This window comes from Gastrolobium bilobum, unplaced genomic scaffold (assembly GCF_033153095.1).
Source record: "Gastrolobium bilobum isolate Gb01-03AN ecotype WA unplaced genomic scaffold, APGP_CSIRO_Gbil_v1 utg4102, whole genome shotgun sequence".
Lineage (NCBI taxonomy): Eukaryota > Viridiplantae > Streptophyta > Magnoliopsida > Fabales > Fabaceae > Gastrolobium > Gastrolobium bilobum.
Genome location: NW_026896431.1, coordinates 202,424 through 219,250, shown reverse-complemented (window position 1 = coordinate 219,250; position 16,827 = coordinate 202,424). Strand labels below are relative to the sequence as shown.

Below are 16,827 nucleotides of genomic sequence, written 5' to 3'. Positions count from 1 at the left end.
TTCATTCAAAACTATTTCGAAAATTTACACTCCCCAACAAACATAACACCAATCTGCCCCTGTTTGACCGTTGACCACGAAGCCTACCCGGGTACACCCTTACCTACCCGAGTAATTTTTGAAAATTTTTATCTACCCGGGTATGTAGGGGTGTACCCGGGTAGAGTTCTTGAATCTGGAAAAATGGTTGCATTATTTACCCGGGTATGGAGTAGTGTACCCGGGTAAATCGCGTCCAGAAACCCCAATATGTATGGGTTTCGGCCATTGTTGCGAGGTATAGGGTTTTTGAAACCCCAAATCTCTCTCTCTACCCTCTTTAATCCGTGAATCTTGGTGGGACATCGAGATTACATCTCCACACTCCCATTTTGTGGTCAAAATCTGAACCAACCTCCAAACCCAAAACCTAGATCTAATTTTTGTGTGAAAGATGAGTTCAAGTCCAAACATGGTCCCTATAGTTATTTACTACAATGGGAGGCATTTTGAAGGTCCGAACGGTGTCCGATTTGAAGGAAAAACAAAAACGATGAAAATCAAAGTGGGCACTACATGCAATGAACTGAAGGAGAGAATTCTTCAAAAAATGGGTCATAAGGCATACATTCCATCCACCGCATGATAGCCAGGTTAGAGACTGTAGTGGATATGGATACAATATACTACATTGGAAACGATATAAATGATGATGAAGATGTGGAGTTCGTAACAGATGCGTTTGTTGAATGGAAAGTATTAAAATATATTGAGATATATGTTGAAGTTGATGCTGGTCAATCTTCATATTTACCGGTGCATACAACCACTACTGCACACTGCACCGGTCAAGAAGATACAGTTGTACGATCTTCTGCACCTCCTCAGGTAGCATTGGATGAGGATGAAGAGGATGAAGACGAGGACTATGTGGACAACGAAGATGAGGGAGAACCTGAAAGTGCTATTCCAGAAGGTGATTCGTCAGACACTGACGTGGAGGGTAATTTTGAGGCTGACATGAGCGCCGTAAGTCTGGGTACCCCAGCCTTGTCACCACTTCATGTCGACCCAGTCAATAGTGGTAAGTTATTAAATTTGAACATTTGCTTTAGACAATTTATTATTTGTGGTGGTATTCATTCAGACAAATGAGAGTTGATCTTTAGATGCAGGGACTGAGGTGGAGCCATTCTGGAATGAAAGCCAACATTATTCATTCATTAACTGGGTGCACCCTAATGACGAGTTGGAGATCCTATATGGCGATGATGACTTGCACGGAGGTTGGAAGTTAGGAGATCCGTTATTTGTGCAACAAGAATTTGGGTCCAAACCAGAATTGCAACATGCTGTGAAGATACATTGTATGAAGGGGCACAGGACAGCCATAGTTGAAAAAAGCGACGAGTCAAGATTTGTTATGAAGTGTAAAAACCATGCTGACGGTTGTCCCTGGTATATGAGGGCAATTAAGCCGAAGAAGGGAGCTAATTGGGTGGTCCGTAAATGGGGTCAAGGTCACACATGCGTAAATCAAGGCCTATCACAGGATCATAGACAGTTGGATTCAAATGTCATTTGCGCGGCTATAATGAGGATGTATTCTACTGTGTATTTAATGATTCAGATTAATTGAGAATATGGTAAAGTTATTTTATTTTTTCAGATATGTTAAAGGAAGATCCATCCACAAGACCAGCTCTGATACAGGAGAGGATACAGGGAACATATGGATACAACATAACGTACAGGAAGGTCTGGAAGGCAAAAATGAAGGCCATCGTTAAGTTGTTTGGTGACTGGGAGAAATCGTACGGATTCTTGCCAAATTGGCTGAAGTATATGACAGAGGTGAATGTGGGTTCTGTGTTCAAGCTTGATACAAATCAATGTTTTGATGAACGTCGGGTTTATACAGACATGGCCGTATTTCAAAGGGTTTTTTGGACATTTCACCAATGCATTGAAGCATTCAAACACTACAAGCCTATAATTCAAATTGACGGCACTCATCTGTATGGGAAGTACAGAGGTACTCTCTTGATTGCAACATCTCAGGATGGAGATGGATTTCTGCTCCCTATTGCCTTTGCTGTTGTTCCTCCAGGTGAGAGGTTGGATGATTGGTCCTGGTTTCTTAGCCTTTTACGTTTTCATGTCACACATAGGCATGTTATTTGTCTAATATCCGATCGTCATCGAAGCATCATAAGGGCGGTGAAAGATCACGGAGGGTGGCAGCCTCCATCTGCTTATCATGTATTTTGTCTACGTCACATCGGAAGCAACTTCAATACCCGTTTTAGGAATGTGGAATTGAAGAAAACGTTGATGAAATTAGGTAATGTACGGTATAATTACTCACATTTTCAACCATTTGAAGAAAACGTTGATGAAATTCACTAACCAATTGCATATGTCATGGTTTTTTGCAGGGTACACATGTTCAAAGATAAATTTCGACATTAGATACAAGGAATTTATCGAGAACAATCCTGAAGTTGCTTCATGGTTGGATGCGATTCCGAAAGAGCAATGGTGCAGGTCGTATGATGAGACAGGACGTAGGTTTGGTCATATGACAACTAACCTATCTGAGTGTGTGAATAAGGTGCTTCGTGGAGCACGAAATCTGCCTATAACTGCATTGGTCAAGATGACATTCAGTAGACTCGTTGAGTATTTCGTCAAGAGACGTGAAGGGATTGAAAAAGATATCTCACAAGGTTGGATAATTTCAAAGAAGGTTGATGCAGCTTTGCAAAAAAATGATGAATTGGCCGGCACTTATCGTGTGAGGATATATGATAGTGAGCTGTTATTGTTTGAGGTTGAGGATGCCTACAATCAATCTACACACGAGGTCGGTGACACCATAAGAGTGGACTTAATCAATCGTACATGTCAGTGTGGTAGGTTTACAGCAAGAAGGTATCCCTGCAGTCATGTATTAGCAGTTTGCAAGGTAGCCAAGTTAAACCATTATGATTATGTGGATCATGTTTTCAAAATTCCAACCATTGCTAAAGTATATGCTGTACACTGGTTTCCTATTAGCAATGAATTGTTGATTCCATCTGTTGTTGGGCCTACTGTAATTCTGGATGCTCAGTTGGTACGTGCAAAAGGAAGACCAAAGTCTTCAAGGATTCAGAATGAGATGGATTGGGTTGAGTCTCAACCCTCGAGCAGTCAGAGCAGATGTAAGCATTGCAAGCAAGTTGGGCATAACCTCGTACATGTCCATTGAGACTAAGACAAGCATGATTACGTATTGTTTTTGTGTTGTACTTTGTTTTGTAATGACAATCACTTTACGTATTGTTTTGTTTCCTTGTACCCTAAACTTTACCTTGTATTAGTTATGTATTGTGTTGTTAAAATGTATTGTTGAACTGTATTCTTGTGTTGTTGAAATGAATTGTTGAAATGTATCCGTTAAGTTTAGCGAGTCACTCGTTCCGTATTGTGCAATCCGAATGTCTACCATACCCATTTACCCCTTCCCGAGTCAGTTAAGGTTATTGTATTACACATCAATTACCAAGATGCAAAAAAAATAGATTGAACAGCACCTGCTGCTGCATCTGCAACTGGTCTACCCGGGTAACTCGTAATGATATACCCGAGTACATCCTACCCAGGTAGACCAGTTCGTGGTACCCGGGTAGACCAGTTGCAGATGTTGTTGCATATGCTGTTTTGGCCATTTTTTTTGCATTTTGGTAATTGTTGTGTAATACCTACATACAGTATGACTTGGGGGTGGATTGATTTCGTAGAAATAGGATGCAGTAATCAAGATGTGCGCCAATCAATGTTGAACATGAATATTAAAGTACTCTGGGTTGAATTGTTTTCCAAATTAATTATGACAATATTAATGCAAGGTCCCATACTAATGCATAGAACCAACAAGTCTGAACGTGCGCAAAACGAAAATTTCATTCATTCAAATTTTGAACATCCAGTACAAAAAGATCCATGCAATGTAGGTAAAGTTCCTAAATGTACCAAAATGACTACATTACATCAAACTAAATCAATGATATGAAACCTATGGACACACTAATCCGATGGCGTGTCCTCCCCATTCTCTTCATCCGATTGCGTGTCATCCCCATTGTCATCCTCCTCCTCCTCCTCCTGAGTATGGGCACCCTCGCCAATTAAACCCTCCAAGCGTGAAACCCTTGTGTCCAACCGTGCAACCCTTGTGTCCATCTGGTTCTGCCACTTGCTCGTGCTCTGTCTATATCCTCTAAAGTCAGTAGTCAGATCATATATGGATGCCATGACATGATCAAGTGTCCATCCACCTCAGGAGGAGCTGGTGGTCGCCGACTGCGGGTGGGACGTGTCGGTCTGACATCAACCTCAGCAACGCCATCATCATCGTCATCATCATCAAGGCCTACATCATAAACCATGAAAAGCACATCTTATAAATACCACATTAAAAAATAAACAACACAAAATTGCATAAACTCATAAAGACCAACACATCACCTGCAGGTGCATCCTCCATCTCAGCATCGTGGTGGACTGGGATCTCAGGTGGTTCTGGTGCCTTCTTCCACGTCCAGATACCCGCTCTGTTCGGTAGGATCCCACACCGCTTCAGGAGCCTCTCACCAAATATAGCATTCCAGCCTCTGGAGGTCTTCAAGGTCTCTGTTGCCATAGGCACTCCAAATCTATGCAGAATCTTCTGCACCAGAAATGCAAAAGGCAATTCAGCCTTCTTTGACTTGGCTGCCTTCCACATCAGTATGCATATGTAATGCCTCCAGTTCACCTGCTGACTGTGAAGGAGGGCCCACAGGATGACAAAGTCCCCTTCCAGCACCTTTGAGTGATTATGCGGGCGCTGGAAAATAATATGTGTCACCACATAATGAAGAATTCGAGCAGAAACTGACAAGTTGCTCACAAGATAATGAGCAAAATGACCGGGCTCAGCGTCTGCCCTCCTAGTCTCTGTAACAATGGTCTCCCGGTTATAATCACCAAATATATGATGGTTGTCTCCATCATATAGTGCTACTCCTGTGACACCATCAAAATCGAACCCCAATAGCTCTGTCCAGATAGGAGCAGTCATGATGATATCAATCCCGCAGACACGGGAAGTCAGCTCGCCTTGCGAGTAGCCAAGGTTCTGGTAGAAGGCTCTTACCATAACCTCCGAGTATGGGCACCGCATCTCCGCCAGGTGAAGTAAATGTGTCTGCTCAAGAAGCGGCACAATGTCAAAACGCTCTAGGTTGAAGAATGCCGAATCCAGTGATTTCGGTTCGCAGATCTTCCGGGTCATGAAAAACTTCACGAACTTCTCGTGTGAAAGTATGTCATCCTCAAACAAATATCCGAACGTCAAGTCCAGAGCCTGACTCGAAGCAGCCTGGGGCTGAGAGGATGACGACCCATCGTGACGACTCTTGGTTCTTCTCTCGGAATGGGTCACTGGCAGCTTTGAAACGCGTCGAGAGGTCATTGTGTCACACTATTAAACTGAAAAAATAACCAAAATCAAAAATTAGATACATGTTAGGGTTAGGGTTAGGGTTAGGGTAAGCGTATGTCATACAAATTGATAAAATAATCCGGACAGAATCAAATGATATAAATGAAAATACAATGAATCAGAACAGAAATCAGAACATAATTGAAAAAACTGAAAAAAAAATGCACCTTTGATCGATTTCAATTGGTAGAAGGCAGAGAGGTCGCAAGGTCCGCGAATGATGATCAGAAACAAGACGAATTGGTGCAAGATTATGCCTGAAATCGCTCAAGAAGACACACCTCCAGCAGCTCTACTCGGGTACCCCTTTTGTGGGTTTTCGAAATGGGGCTGCTGGGGTATTTTAAAACCCTACCGTCGATGTTTACCCGGGTACACTGCTCCATACCCGGGTAAATAATTCAACCATTTTCCCAGATTCAATAACTCTACCCGGGTACACCCCTACATACCCGGGTAGATAAAAATTTTCAAAAATTACCCGGGTAAGTAAGGGTGTACCCGGGTAGGCTTCCTGGTCAACGGTCAAACAGGGGCAGATTGGTGTTATGTTTGTTGGGGAGGGTAAATTTTCGAAATAGTTTTGAATGAAGGGCAATTTGGTAATTAATTATTAATTAAGGGTCATAAGGGTCAAAAAGCCTCATTTGATGAGTTATCTTTGATTTAAATACTCAAAATACTTTTATTATTGTATTGATATTGTCTTTTACTTATTAATATTAAGGACAAAAATAATAAGTAATGCTTAATTAATTTTATAAATAAAAAGAAAGAAAAAATATTTTTACTGCCACACTCACATAAAAATGAGTGAGATACATTATAAAGAGAATAGAAAGAAAAAATTAGTAAGATATAATGAAACCCACTCACTTTTACTTAAATGTGAAAGGAAAAAAATTTCTATTATAGAAGAAAAAATCTTTTTCCTAAAAGGAAACAAGCTTTTTAAAATGATATATAAAAGAAGTAAGAAGAAATATAAATTATAAAGTTTTTGCTGACGAGTGTGGTAAAATCTAAAAGCACTTATTAAAAAAAATAAAATAAAATAAAATAAAAAAGTAATATTTCAAAAACTTTCTAATGTAAATGTTGTATTTTTTATTTTAAATTCTTAATAAATATATTTTGTTACTCGTGAGCAAAATTTTAGAAAATATTATAGCCATTTAAGAATTTGCTTTTATTTCAATATAATTATTATAGATAGAGGGGTAAATAAGTCAGATAATTTGTTACGATAAGGCATGATTTGCAATTAAAAGATAATATATGCAAATTTGCTAAGGAAAAAAAAGTTATTTTTACTGCTGTTTTTTACTTTTTTATTTCATTTTCATAATTTCTCTCTAAGATAATAAATAATATTTGAATTCAATTATTGTGGTCAAATGTGCTCAATGCTTACCTACGCATGAACAGAAAAACATTGACGGTGGACTCCTTGCGTGGATAACCTCCACCTTGGGCTCTAGTCTTGGGCTATGAAGAAGTTATCCATAGATACCAAGTTCTACCTACAGGCCCATTCAGCAGCACATGATTTTCCTCAATAGAGGACATGGGAAAATATGAGTCACGGCCCCAAACACCCATAGAATAAAGAAGAAATTGTGACAAAAAAACAAGGATGACAGAAGAAGAGAAAAAAAAAAAAAAAAAGAAGGGGAAGAAGATATCCAAAATGATATTTCTAACAAGACGCTGAGAAAATTTGCTAAAGAAAAATCGATAAACTTATGGAGGTCGTAAGGCCCAAAAATGTAACTGTCAGGGAAAGGCCTATGTTATATTTCTCTAGAATTATGCTTCTCCTTAGGTGGTGTTTGGCTGAGGTCTTTCCAAAATTTTCCTAGACAAGTGAGAGAGAAGGATTCCAGAATAGAAGTGTATGGTTGAGTAGATTCAGGCAAAAAGTCAGTCATCCAAAATGCATAGGTTTTTCAATTTAAATGGAAAAGCCAACTTTTGATACTGTTTGAAAAGCTTTTCATATGTGGTTTTTTGAAAAACCAGCACGAATCGATTTTTTGAAAAGCTTTCCGTCTTTAATAAACGAGATTCTGAAGTATAACAACAAGACAACGAGAGACAGAACTCTCTCAACTTGTGTTTCTCTCTCTTAGAAACATAGGGTTATTTTAGTAATTTAAGATTGTTTTCCCATCTATATCTCACCTCCAACCAAACATATATTTTCTAAAATTTACCTAATTTTCCCAGTAAAGTTTTTCTCCACCAAATAACTTTTTTTAACATTTTTCTATCTATCTCACTTTATCTAACTTTCTTACCATTTCCCTATCAATTTTATTTCCCTACTATTCAAGAAATTTCTCTTCAATCAAACGCTCCCTTAGAGAAGTTATGATCCTTGATATAATTGCATCTCTCATCAATAATTAAATCTGTTGGAGGTTGAGTTTCTACGACAAAGGCTTACATGTTAAAGTTCACACGTAACTATGAATACACTACTGCATCTGATGTAGAAATATTTACTACATAATTCCAGGTGCTACCTCAAGTTTTACTAAAATTCACTTGTACGTTTAACCAGTAATGTTATTCAAGACTCAAGACTCAAGATTAGGTCTGTTAAATAGTTAATTTTAACCATTTAATCTGAGCATTACTAAATTTTATTGGGTTGGTTTAATTTTTCACCAATCCCCAATAAGAATAAAACTGCTAGAAGAAACACTCTTTATTTCAGATTTAATTAATAAATTTAACTGGACCTCGTAATGATTTTCAATCTTACATTCTTCTATTTTAGTTTTATTTATAGTTTCAGAACACAAGGTCTTAAGTTGTCACCAACGGTGTATTAAAAATATTAGTTAGTTTATAAATATAAATTTATATTAGAAGAACTATAATTTGAAAATTATGAATAATTACGTTACATAAACGAATAAATACATAGTTAATACGTTAATCAATTTAAAACATTATTTTCGAGATGGTAAATAACTGTTTTAGGATTAAGATCACAGTTTTACGCGCATTATGTTTCGGAAATTTAAAAACTAGAGGGGTTTATGCACAAATAAATACCGTAAAAATGAAGGACGTAAAACAAAAGTTTGCAGAACCTACAAATTCTGAACCGAAATCATAGGAATTGGAGGCGAAGCAAGCAATGGGAAACGCTCAGTCACCTCCCAATGATCCTCGTTATGTTTCAGCATCCAGGTTTCTGTTTTTTCTTTCTCCACACTAACAAACACACACGCACGCACACGTTCTGTCACAAAATCAATTTTCATAGAGTAATCTAAAAAATTATTGCAGAGCATTTACTCAAAAGGAACTAGAAGACTTGAGGTCTCTGTTCAATTCTTTGGCTGCTCAATCCCAAGGCAATGGAAAACAAATCTCTCCCTCCGTTTTTCAGGTTTGTTTTTAACTGTTATATGCAATCCAATGATTAATTGCCTTCATTCAGAACCCAAGTGTTACTATTCTCTAAAACCTATAAATGTTTTTTTTTTTTTTTTTTTTGGGTTGTAGTCATATTTTAGACTGCATGGCCCCATTGGGGAGAGGATGTTTGATTTAGTTACTCAGGAGCGCAAGGATCAAAGTTTAACATTTGAAGACCTCGTTCTTGCTAAAGTGAGTTATTCGTTATCGTTATCATTATCATTACCATGATCTTTTTTTTTTTTGTTTTGTTTTGGTATTGTCCCAAAATTAGGATTTATCTGACATGGCATCATGGGTTTAATTTTTCATGTTGCAGGCTAATTATGAGAAAGGAACAAAAGATGAAATTGAAGAATTCATCTTTCGCTTGTTAGATGTATCTGGGGATAATTTCGTAGGGAGGTAGAGCAATACTGACTTACAACTTCTAGTTCTATACCTTTTAAAAGCTAAATGCAAGACTGATCATACACAAGCCTCCATTTTGTACAAATAATAAAGAAATTAAGCTAGTTTACTTATCTGCTAATTCGAATTCATTTAAGTGAACTTTAGTCAATTTATATCTAGATATCTCTCAGTCTGTCGAATTATTGTATAGATACTTTACTTTTTCAAGCAATGGAGTTTCATTCTTGGATTTAAACAATTTAGTTTAATTGGTTGAAATTTGTGATTTGGTTCTACAAGTGATAATTACTTATTTGGAAATGGTGTTGTCAGCTGGATTGATATTCTGTTTATGTTTCTAACAAAGGACAAGGGCTTTTAAAAAGTTTGTGTTTTTATTTTATGGATATATATAGATTTATCCAGTTATAATGCTGTGTTAAAAATTATTTTGTTTTCCTTTTCCCCTTTCATATTTATGTTGATGCATGTTACATTGGAGATGCAGGTCTGATTTGGAATCTGTTATGACTGCCATTTTTAACAATATATTATGCATAAAAGATTCTGAAACTACATCAAGTTCACATCTGGACATTGTCAACATATTTCTGAATGCTGCAAATTTCTCCGTGCATGATGAAGGGTGCACTGAGGAGACTATGTCTTTTGAAGATTTCAGAAGTTGGTGTACTCATCTCCCATCTGTGAGGAAGCTTCTTGGAAGCTTGCTTTTGCCACCTGATTCAGGTATTGCTGCGCTTAATTTCAAATATTTTTGTTCTTGACTTAATTTCGTATGAGTTTATCTGAATTATGACATAAAAAGATCAAGATCATGGAGTTATGAGCAGATGAACCACAGATTTGGTTGGATTTCAATTTTCCTAGTTAAGTTTCATGCTCATCAAACTTTGCCTTTGATTTTGCTCTTTGCTTCCCCAAATTTTACATACTCAGTCCTAAGCTTGGATGCAAAAGGAATATTATGGCACCAAAAATTATTTTATGTGTTTTATTTGACCTACGCTAGATGAAAATAGTTTGGCTGAAATAATGGCCTTTCTTCTAATAGCATAGATTATTCATTCATATTAAATGTAAATAGCAGCTGATGATGATGATCTGCATAATACACACTAGTTACTTGCCCAAATGAATATCAGTGACTTAGGATCAATTCTTTGCATGATATACTCTTGTAAGTATTCTGGTATTAACCAAAAACTTACTTTTGTAAGTTGTAAAAGAATTTCTTCCGCTAACTGTCTTTGCATAGAACTCTGACATGCATCTCTTAGACTGTTAAACAGACACATCCAATTTCATTAAACTATATGCTTCACTTTTTGACTATTCATTTTAGTTCCATTTTTCAGATAAATATATGCACGATTGTTTTTTAGGAAAATTCAGGATAGATGGTTGGCATATTTTCTTATTCCAATGTTTTTCTTTTTTTCTAGGACGACCAGGTTCTCAAATTCCTAAACTATTGACCTCAAAGGCTGTTGATTCTAACATTGTACTTTTGAGAAAGGAATATGCTTGGCATATAGGAGGAGCACTTTCTCAGCAAGAGCTGGAAGATTGGAAGCTTTTGTATCATAGTGCTGTTAATGGTCTTAGTTTTAATACATTCTTGGGCAATATTTCGTGAGTACATATTCTTGCCTTTGAAGCATCCTACTCCTTTAAATTAGTAGATTTCTGGCTACTTCACAGATAAAGACAAAATTGCAGAACTTAGCAGTAGAGGAGATTGTGAATAGCTGCCAGCTGGACCTTGTAATTAATCAATGGGGTTAAGTCTAGAAGAAACAGTATACATGACATGTATGCGACCTTTAGTGGTTAACATGAGTGAGAAACACATGATGACTTGCAGGACAGAGACGTTTTCTTTACTTTGACAATATCTCCATTCTCCAGAATATTTTAGAATTGAGTGACATTCGAGATATCTAAATCTTAGCAAGCGTTTGGTATTACACATGTCCTACAATTTGGTTTGTTGCTTGTTGTTAGGTTTACAAGCCAATAGCTATGCATAGATTTCACTGGTATGTTTTTGGTCATAAACTAAAAATTGTAGGAGCTTTGCTGTTACAATCCAGAAGTTAAAGGTTTATCTATCATAACAGTAAATGTTGGAAATAACATGCGACTAATTTATTATTACCATTATGAGAACATTGATTGAGAAAGAGGCTTCATTTGTCAATTTATCAATTTGTGTAGTTTTCTGAGGTTGTAAATGCTAAATGCAATTAAATTCATTTCAGTTTCTTTTTATGTAAGAAATGTTTATTTCAGTTTCTGGGCTACTCCAACTAAATTCTATGTAGAATTGGAAATTTGGACTGCATAAATAACTCTTAATTTTAACTGCAGAAATCATGAAGGACCAACTGTGTTAATTATTAAGGATAAAGAGGGTTATATATATGGAGGATATGCTTCTCAGCCCTGGGAGCGGCATGCTGATTTTTATGGAGACATGAAATGTTACCTTTTTCAACTAAATCCGAAGGCATCTATATTCAGACCTACTGGAGCAAACAGTAATCTACAATGGGTAACTGTTTACTTGTTTCTAAGATTCTAAACTACTGGATATTAATTTATGCTCTCATTTTGCACCAGTGTTACAAAGTACATTAAGTAACATTGATGCTGTAATTTGAACAATAATAATATCCAAAAACAAGAACTATGAGGTGTTCTTTATAGAGAGTATCAAACAAGGCTAAGCATGAATGAATGCTTGTCTGAAACTAAGCATGAATGAACTTTCACACGGTTAAGCATCTTTCACACACAAGTGTGCACACTATGATGTTGTTGTTGGGAGGAGGATATTTGAAAAAAAAGGTTTAGAAAGATTTGGAGAAAGAGAACACTTTTATTACTTCAGAACTCTTTTTCCTTTTGGCTTTTTGGCTTGATACAAAATGATGGAGGACACACCTACTTATACTAGTGGCACCTCCTTAACCAATGGCTAGGATTATGCCAACACTATTCTCATCTAATGGCTACAAATCATTCTCTAGAATTCTCCACTATTTTCCTAGCCTAGATATTTCCATGATAGTTTCTAGGTTGAACTATTCTAGATATTTCCATGGAGTAATCTAGAGTGGATTACTCTAGAATTTGGGCTAAACTACTCCTAAAGATTATTCTAGAAGTTGGGCTAAATAATAACAAAGCCCAATGGACCAAAAAACTGAATCAAGTTTATTTTTTCAACAGTTGTCAGATGGTTATCACTTAGTTACCATGCATTCCACAGGGAAGGATAGTGATCTCACGCTAATTGCTGACTATTTTATTACACAGTTCTCACTCTTTTTCTTTTGTTTTTACTCTTGAATGCTAATAATGTCTTGTAGTGCGCCATCAACTTCAGTTCGGGGGACATTCCAAATGGCATTGGTTTTGGGGGACGAGTTAATCACTTGGGTTTATTTCTCTCAGCTAACTTCGATCAAGGGCATACGTTTTCATGTTCTACATTTGCTAGTCCTTGCCTCTCCAAGACTAACCATATATTGCCAGAAGTAATAGAGTGCTGGGGAGTGACTCAAGGTGCGGTACAAGGCAAGAACGACGCCGTCAAGGGCACTGTACTCGAGAGGTTTAAGGAAGATCGTCATATGCTCAATATGGTAGGGTTAGCAAATTCCAGCGAGTAAAAGTAGTCCATTTGTGTAATCTAATCCACTTTCCATTATCTCCCGGATTTTCCTTTGAATTATTGTTAATACGCCACATGTAGCAGTAATTTTTATTTTTATTTTATTTTTTTGCCTTTCTTCGTTACTTCTATGAGACTAGTGGTATTTAACTCCACTTTTAAAGCCTACTTAGAGAAAAAATGGATGTCCAAGTCATTATAATTTATAAGGAAGTAATCCCATAATTGTTTATTATACAATCCATTTCAGTTCGTTTTATATATTTTTTTCACCCCTTAATTATAACCACGTGTAGGAAGTGAGGTGATATTTTTAATCAGGGGTACAAAGTCGTCAATTCCATCGAAATCACAAGACAATATAAGGCTTTGCCTAATAATAATTGTAACGTGGCTATAATTGCAAACTTTTGCTATTTTTATATTGCACAACAGAGACGCTTCATATAATCAGCAACTACAAAAATGGAAAGAATTTAACAACGGGGTCATCCTTCAGTGCAGTGGGCCTGTTTCTTCTAGATTTGCCTCACCGTAGGCCTTTGTAAATTGTAATGATTTACAGTGTACCAAAAAAAAAAACAATTTGTAATGATTTACCAAAATGATTCGCTGAAATAAGAATGGGAAACAATCGGGTTGAATTGAGATAGAAACACGATATTAATAAATTTCGGGAAAAAAAGTTTGTTCTTTTAAATGATATATCGTTGTGTCATTTTAAATCATAAGCGTTAATTTCCGTCAGTCAACGATTATAATTTATTGGGTCAAACTTATTATTAATTAATTAATAAATTTGACCCAATAAATTATAACCGCTAATTGACGGAAATCAACGGTTATGATCTAAAATGACATAACGTTATATCGTTTAAAATGACAAATATTTTTTCCAAATAAAATATAATCTTTTATAAATAAATTTGGTAAACTCTTAAATATCATCAAAGACAAATAAAGAAATATTTTATCTAAATATTTTTGTGGACTAATCACATATCTCAATCCAAAATCTCAAAATAATAAATATATAATACACTTTTCCATTATTATTGTCGTTACTTGGTCCATTAATAATTACTGTGAGACTTCTCATCTACTTCAATTTCATATTCAACAAATATTACTTCTATCTTAAAATCATGCGAAAATTTTGGACAAAAAATAATTATTATTTACGGAATGTGTAATATAAAATGATACTCAATTAATTACAGTTGAGGACAATTGTTTTTATGAGAAAGAGCGCAATTGTCAGAAAAATAATACATCTGGTTATGCGCGGATAATAATTATTTGCGTCCAGCACTCAGAAGGATTTATTGTTTCATAAAATTTATTTTTGTAAGTTAAAGTGCACAAATGCTTAAACATAGATTACTTATGCTTCAAATATGAGGTGAGCTCCCATTTATTTAAAAACTAAATTCATGACCAAAGCTTAAAGTTTATACTATATATTATGATATTTTTAATTGTTTGATATGATTATTGATAAATCTCCAATTTATAATGAATTAAGGGTTAATATGAGTATGAAATTGATTTAAAAATAATTAAAAGTTATGAGAATTATAATTAAGATATTATTTTATTCTCAGTAATATTCTCATAAAAATTCTTATATTTTACAGTAATTTTCAGCTCAATAAAAAGATAAATTGGAGAGCTCAAGTGGATTTATTTTTCTGAATCATACAATTGATTGAAGATCTTATTGAAGATTCTCTTGAATATTTTTAAGGAAATTATTTCCTTTAAATATAAAAGAGAAGATTTTAAAGATTTGATTAAAGACATGATTGGAGATTACAGTAAAGATTACATTGAAGATATTATGGGAATTAAAAGATATGATTTCATCACTATAAAAAGGTGGCACATTAAAAAAGAAAGGAGCTTTTTAAGAATTGAGAAGAGCAAATCCTATTTTGGAGAGATAAGCGTCTTTCAAGCTTTGGAGCGGTTTGAATTCAAGAACAAGCTGGGGGGTTTTTAGGATTCCTTATGCCATCATACCAATAATGGAGTTTGGGGGATTTTCTTTACTTTATCTTGTCTTTGATTTTGCTATGTTAGACTAGATTTTTATGTAGTTAAGGGTAGATGAAACCCAATTAAATTATTAAGTTTATGGATTAAATTGTCTTTGTAATTTTTCTTTTTATAGTTGAATGAATTTATCTATATGTAATGTTTTCTCGGAGTTTGCTCATGTAGATTGATTTAGGAGAATTGTATGACAATAGGGCAATAGGGATGTTAGTGCATAAACCCTGATTTGATAAATTCATCATAATTCTTGTGATCTAGGGATATACATAGGGTAATTATGCAATCTTTAGATTCTTGTTGTTAATGCATGTTTTCTTCGGGAACAAACGGGAAACTATGATTCTTTCAAGATTACATAGAATTAAGGTAATAAGGGATTGAACCTTAATTACTTTAGAGGAATCGATTGACATTATATTAAAGACGATTATTTGATTGTTTAATCCATAACATAAGAAGGATATTGAGGGAAGTTGAAACATTAACTACGCTCTTTCTTGATTTTCAAAACTGTTTGGTCCTGGATAGACCGTATTGCTATACCGTATGGTATGCGCTCAGAGATAGTGTATATCAAGTGTATACTAGGCTTATAGCCGATGTCCCAATGACTGCGCACAAGCATTAGGCTTATAGCCAAGGGGTGGGTGTGTGCACAGTGTGGGCATAAGTAATAAATGAGTTCCAAGTGTTTACCTGGGGTCCTTAGGCTCTTATTTATAGGATTACCTTCCTAGGATTGTTCCTTTTGAGATCCCCCAATTGTAGTAGGATTCCCTCCCCTTCTGTTGGGGTGTGATCCTTATCTTATATCCTTTGGCTGTTTGAGGCTGTTGAGATGTTGCTGATTCCATATCTCTCCGGATATTCTAGTAGGTAGTTGGGATATGATATACATATCCATAACAAAAACCAAATTGTTTTTCTTTGCTTGCTTTAAATTTGAGAATTGCATGTTCTTGCTTGTTCTTGATTTTCTTGCTTTTTGTCTCAAATTCGATTGTCCAACTAACTCGTTGTTAGTGAACTAGTGCTTGAAAATCAATCCTCGTGAGAACGATCTCGTACTCAGTACACTTTTATTACTTTTATGACCGGTGCAATTGCCGAAGTCGCAACAATTATCGTATAATATAAATTTATACAACAAAATTCCTTAATACATCAAAATAATGTATAACTTAATAATGCCTAGGGGTGTAAATGGGCTAGGCCGGCCTACAGGGGCCTACGGCCTAGCCTATATTAGGCCCGACTTGACCTATTATAAAGAGTAAAATAGAACAAACTTAGGCTTTTAAAAAAACCTATTTAGAAAATAGGCCATAGGCTTTTTTTGTACATGACGGGCCTATAAGCGTATAGGCCGGCCTATATCATATTATTTATTTAAAATATAATAAATAAAATTATTATTTTAATAATTTTGAATAATAAAATTATATTATTTTAGTTATTCTTTTAATTGTTGAACGTTTAATGAACTTAAACAGGCTAATAGGCCTAGGTCAAGACTTTTATTTTTTAAATATAGGTCAGGACAGACTTGTAATTTGGGGCCTACACAGGCTAATGGGCCAGGCCATACCCAATATTTTTACATAAGCCTAACCTATTTAAGCCAAAGCATAGCCTAGCTCAGCCCATTTACACCCCTAATCATGCCTAAATAGGAAGGATTAGGCCTGATAAGAGATTGATGTATTAATATTAATTTTCAAGAATTAAT

General features: G+C 35.5%; 1 protein-coding gene across 2 annotated transcripts; it reads left to right on the top strand.

Moving 5' to 3' along the window:
• The first annotated feature begins 8,571 nt into the window (after positions 1-8,571).
• LOC133299700 (uncharacterized) lies at positions 8,572-13,245 on the top strand. Of its 2 annotated transcripts, none has more exons than XM_061499185.1 (8): positions 8,572-8,713; positions 8,813-8,915; positions 9,032-9,136; positions 9,264-9,349; positions 9,846-10,087; positions 10,804-10,993; positions 11,732-11,915; positions 12,736-13,245. In XM_061499185.1, exons 1-8 carry the CDS (start codon positions 8,661-8,663, stop codon positions 13,036-13,038), a joined length of 1,266 nt encoding a protein of 421 aa, XP_061355169.1. In that variant the 5' UTR covers positions 8,572-8,660; the 3' UTR covers positions 13,039-13,245. The 2 variants fall into 2 exon arrangements, with proteins under 2 accessions (XP_061355169.1, XP_061355170.1); XM_061499186.1 differs by having other exon boundaries at positions 12,753-12,944.
• Positions 13,246-16,827: the final 3,582 nt, after the last annotated feature.